At 36.1% G+C, this 6,000-nt stretch overlaps 1 protein-coding gene across 1 annotated transcript in view; it reads right to left on the bottom strand.

Moving 5' to 3' along the window:
- Positions 1 to 657: 657 nt before the first annotated feature.
- LOC136876539 (juvenile hormone esterase) overlaps positions 658 to 6,000 on the bottom strand; it is an 85,976-nt gene continuing 80,633 nt past the window's right edge. Inside the window, exon 10 of the mRNA XM_067150578.2 lies at positions 658 to 1,198. Within this exon, the coding sequence (XP_067006679.2) occupies positions 1,024 to 1,198 (175 nt within the window). The 3' untranslated portion in view covers positions 658 to 1,023. The remainder of the gene's footprint in view (positions 1,199 to 6,000) is intronic.

Below are 6,000 nucleotides of genomic sequence, written 5' to 3'. Positions count from 1 at the left end.
ATTGAATGATCGTTTATTCAACCCACAGCTTATGTTCTTTTCGAATGAGGCCTGGTTTCATCTTAATAGTCGTGTGAAAAGTCATAAATTTCACTATTGGTGTGCAGAAAATCCTAATGTGTTTATGAAGTCCCTCATTATGAAGGATGACAGTTCCAGCATCTTTTATAAGGTAAGATTTCATATAAGATTGTATAGACGCACGCGACTTTGTTGGGCTGAGGCAGCTGCTGTAGCGCAGAGTACAAACACTGTGCGCTCGGTGTGAGTATACATGAGAGACCATGTACAGGTTTAGCGCTCATTGCTGAGAGAGGAACTGAAACATTTGAACAAAAATTAAATCTCAATCATTACTCTTCATTATGTTTGTTTGATAAAAACGTATTTCTATACATCTAAACAAGAAGCCTCTTAAAATTTATATGGGAATTGGAATTCACATCAGTAACACTATTCTGCCCAGAATAAACAAGATACAGTACTTCACTTGCAGTAAGTTCATGCATGAAGGGTCAATATGAGTTGGCATGGTATTTTCCGTAAGTCATGTTGCTTGTCTTTGTAACAATTGAGGGAGGTTACACAAACATTGCAGGATATGATAATGTTTACAGAACTATTAATACCAATAAAATAACAATCATAATAGAAAAATAAATTTATTATGACTTTAATTTTTAAAATATTTGATAGTAAGTTTAGGGATAAAACTAATACACAGTGTTCTCTTATAGGAACATAATATTTCAACAATTTTGAGTTATTACTGTGTTTATATCCAAGATATATATTCAGCTTTAAATATCAGACTGTTTTACAGTTAAAACTCATATAGTAACTAACGTTATTTCATAAGTTTCACTTGACACTGATTGTAAGTGCAAATTTATTCATCGGATCCAGTTTTTCTTAGAAAAAATAAGGAGATAATTTTTCTTTTATTGGAGAAATGGCATAGTCTAATACTTAGTAATTCAAGGCATGTCCTTGTTTATCAATATATGTGAAATTCACATTGTTTTATCCCCTTTTGATAGGATTAATCCCAGGTAATGGGAACAGTTTCTCCCATTCTGACATTCTCTCTTGATAGAGTCCTCTCTTCATGCTCAGTGTAGTACCGATGTCCAGGTAATTGAGGTTGCGTGCTGTGTAGGGCTTCCATTTTACAGGAGAACGTCTGGGAGTAGGATTCCTGAGTCAAGAGAGAAATCCTTTGTTTAGTTTCATACAGTATTAAAAACACATTGAAGTATTATACATTTCCTTGGTTGTTCTCAGTTGTGTACCTGTTGGTAAAACCAACAGGAGAGATGGGGATTTGTATAGGAAGTTAAACCTAGATTCTCCATTTTAACACCTCTTGTTCTAATAAAATTTGCTGCCCTATCTCTCTTCAATGGAGCAATAACTAACACTACACACTCACCAACTGGTATTTTCTTTGATCAAGATCTAAAACTAATGAGAGTCTTCTGTTTACAATAAACAAATAGAACAAATTATTAGCGTAAATTGTATAACATTGTATTCTAGGAAAATTTTCTTTGTCTCTTGTTAATTTAAAATTTAGTGCTTGACAATAATGTATTTTAGTGTACCATTTGCCACCGAGGTAGACACCTCATTTGCAAATAAAGAAATTTTGATTTGAAAAAAAAAATTTTTGATTTGATTTGATAAATATTATTAAATTAATGTCGTATGGTCCACCTTTTTCAATACTATATTATGCAATGTTAGTGAATTACATTACTAAACTAGGGACTAGTTTTGGAACTAGTAAATGTTGATTCTGTAGTCAGATCATCAATCACTAAATCTAATTGATTGGTATTAGCAGTATGCAAGACACTGGATGCCACTGTAAATAACCACCAGCTGACACAGTTCCTGTTTTGCAATTGAAATTGTAATGATTAGCAGTGATGGAACTAACAGTTATATGAATATCAATACAAGAAAGAATCTGGATGATGAACATATTCCAGATGCTAAGAATTTAGAGCCTAATTTATTTTTCAGATTTTACACTTAGTTCATCCCAGATTTTAATGTTAATTGTGTATTTGTACATTAGTTTTCCTGTAAATTGTGTGTTTTTACATTTGTTTAGTTATTAGTTGTATTACATTAAGGCTGAAGATGGCCAGCCAAGGCCAAAACTAGCCCCTAATTTAGTAATGTAATTCAATAACGTTGCATAATATACTGTAGTATTGAAAAAGGTGGACCATCCAACATTAATTTAATAATTACTATTGTGATCACAATTCAATACGGATCAAAACCATGAAGATTATATCCTATCAGTCTTCTGTTTATACAGGACAGCCCCTATATTATGCCAACAAAGACCTATACCCGTCATATTACAAGATGCGTTTTTACAGACAGGGCTGGAGGGAGGAGCATTGCACATTCCTTTCTCCTTCTCCTCACTTCAGACCCACTTGTTTGTTCGTTCAGACCGCTGTGTTCTGTTGTACGTAACTCAGAAGTGGGAGGTTTGGCAACTCCAAACAACACGAGTCAGCCACTTATCACCATGGCAACTGCAGTAGGCTCGTCCATGTTTCCATGGCAACCATATCTCCTACTTCCTTATTCCCACCCAGGCAGAGAGTAAACGAGCACCCTTTAAGAACTGTCAGAATGCTTCTTTTACTATGACCACCTTAGGGGTAATAGAAGCCATTTAAACTGAACAACACATAATTTATACCTGCCCGTCTCCTAAAATATGAAATTCTGTACAACTGAAGGAAGAGGAAGAAATCACTCTGAGAATTATATTGAGGAAGGGATGCTGAAAAGAAATCGGGTTAAGGATATTGAAGTTACCTGGAAAGCTACTGCAGATAAGCTAAGAGACATAATAATTATACATAGCTTACTCGGGCTGCTTCTCAAACATTAGGAAATATTGGTAGCAGCGTACAGATTGCAGAGAAGAGTACTTTGAAGGGAAAAAGAACTGTCAGTTGGTAAATTGAATAACTTCTTTTGGTGCCAATCAAAGAATATAACAAAAGTATATCAACACTGGAGTAATGTGCAGTAAATGATAAAAGAGTAAGTCAGTGGCGAACTGTGCTGTTATCCATTGTTACCACTGGTAACAGTTTGAAAATATAAAAATCAAATATTCTTTAATACTATTATTTAATATTCTTGTTTCTTCGCTTGGACATGCCGTGAAAACTCTATTGCAGTAAATCGTTACCGTCAAAGATGAGCGAGAGGCTGTTAGCAACTCCATGCAGTGGTTACGCTTTGAATTTCTTCTAACAGCTAGGCAAGTATTACTGTGCCTGCGCCAAGCAAGGCCCCTCTCCCCTCGACACTGAGATGTATCCGGCTACGTTCTCTTGTCGTGTTACCACAATGGCAAGTGGAAACGTTACTGTAGCTTATAATGTCAGTGCTGAGTTGTTCTGTTCGTTCTTTCCGCCATGCTCAACAGTGAATTGTTATATTATTGTTATTGTTTTCTATTATGATACGATCATACTTTTCTTGTTAAAGTGTGAGTTTATGCCAGATAAGGATAGCCTATAGGACTGCACAACGTATTAAACATTAAAATGAGTGCTGTCACTTCCACCTCGAAAATAAGTGAGTTGGCAGGCCCAGAATATTCAAGTTTAGTAGAAAGCTTAATGAACATGCCATAATTCATTAAGAACATTTGAAGAAAAGAAAAACATAATTGAGAAAAGGTAGACCCAAGTCCTCTCTTAAAAATTTAGCCAAGGAATCAAAAAGAACAGTACAATATTTTCATGACTCGTGGTACATAGATCTTGGCCATGTACAGTAAAACCCCGCTTAACCGAACTTCGGTAAACCAAAACCCAGCTTAACCAAAATGCTCTGGCAAAATTGTATTTTAATATTTTGTTTTTACCCTCTCATTCTTAGCCGCAGATATTAGTAATTTTCTTGCTGAGAAGTAATATACAAACCCTATTTTTATATCATGATTTATACCAGAATGCACGTGTAGCACAAAACAAAACAGTTTTTTCTCACCATCTAGTTCGTTTCATGATGCATTTTTTCTTAAACAAGCAGGAATTACTACTACTCCTACTGCATTATTATTATTATTATTATTATTATTATTATTATTATTATTATTATTATTATTATTATTATTATTATTATTATTATTATTATTATTATTGTTGTTATACATCATGAAGATTATGTAGACTGTGGTTAACGTTGCTTGAGTTGTGGGAGTTTCATCTTATTTACTGCTCGGAATATACTGCAGCTTCTGTTAGGAAACCAGGGAAGTCCAGCGACCCTTCTCCATTCATATTTTTCTTTCACCCGAGGTCGTTCCACTGGCCTTGTGGTTTTATACTGTAGTTCCAATGCTTTCTTTACCCCATTGAAAAAGAAATTGTTTCATTATTTCAGATTGCTTTGCGCTTTGTTGATCAAAACAACGAACCTACACCAGCTGATGTATTGTTGATTAAACGGTGGTGCGACATAGCTGCACCAAGAAAATTCAGAAGAAAATCACAATGAGTGACATTATGTAAAGATTTAATGTTAATATACAGTATGCACCTTTGTTAAACAGAGTTTATGCATTTCTTTTTACATTTAACTTCCGAAAATATTTACCATGTGTCATCTGAAAAAACGCTCAACCAAAGTGGCTCCGCCCCCTTTATTTGGGATAAATGGGGTTCTACTTCTATTTTCATCAGAAAAGAATGCTTGGAATAAAGACGGTGTGGATGATTTAGAGCAGGGCCTCTCAAACGCCCAAACTCTCACGCGTGCAGAGCACGGTGCATAGGCTCTGTGCACTGTGCATCGGTACGCTTCGCCTCAACTCGGCTTGACTCGGATGGTGTAGTGTGCTGAGAGCGACGAAGCGTTTGGTGGTAGACGACGTGTTTACCAGTGAAATAGATAAGCGCACGACAACAACATAATAATGGAGCAACCTGTTTCGAAGAAAGCAAAGACTTCCGAAAGTCCATTTCAATCGAACTGGGAACTTCCGTATTTTTTTTTTTTTTGTTTGTTTGTCGTGACAATAACGCCAAATGCTTAATCTATGGGACGATAATTACGTGCGTAAGAAAATCGTCTATTGAAAGACACTACAACAGACTACATTCGGAAAAATATTGTGAAATCATAGGAGACGTCAGAGAGAAAGAATTAAAGAAGCTGAAACAGCTTGAAGAAGAGCATTCTATATCCACAAATGAGGTTTGTTCCAGTACTGTAGCATTTTCATTTTGGTTACGGGTTCTGCATTTCTTAAAAATTATGTTTACATTCCTCTCAAACATGTATGTGTATTTCTAATTCACTTTTTTTTTTTTTTTTTTTAATAACACTGGTAACCTTGTCCCATACAACTGTGCGTCTCCGCTCACCACACGTAAACATTTCGCAGTGGGGGAGAAACAGCAGTGAAGGTGAGGAACGCGGAGACAGGCCGAACGGGGAGACAGGTGTAGGGAGAGAGGAGTGGGGGGCTGCACTCTGGTCAACCAAGCGAAGTCGTCTTTTGCACCGTGCACAGTGCATGCACCACGCGCATGCATCCTGAGAGGCCCTGATTTAGAGAGATATAGTCTCAGAAGGAGTGTGGTAATACTTTTTAAAACATCACGCGTCGCCACTGGAGTAAGTGCACGGAAATAGCACACCTAGGAATGATGAACTTCATCGTCACTTGTCTTCAACATAGTTTTGAGTGGTTTCCCAAAGATAAACCTTAATTAAGCCCATGAAAGCTCCCTTCTGTACAGTGGTTCTTGCCCGTCGCATCAACACCTAAAACCTTCATGAACTAATGCGACATTGAACACATAGAAAAATAAATATATATGGATTGTCATTAACTCCTAAAATTGTACAACAACATAACTATGACTTAAACAGCAGTCTTCAAACAGAAACATTTATCAGTGTGTTATTTAAGGATATATTTCACTGCTAATTGTTATTGAAAGA

This window comes from Anabrus simplex, chromosome 6, assembly GCF_040414725.1.
Source record: "Anabrus simplex isolate iqAnaSimp1 chromosome 6, ASM4041472v1, whole genome shotgun sequence".
In the NCBI taxonomy this organism is placed as follows: Eukaryota; Metazoa; Arthropoda; class Insecta; order Orthoptera; family Tettigoniidae; genus Anabrus; species Anabrus simplex.
This window is presented reverse-complemented; position numbering and strand designations above follow the sequence as displayed.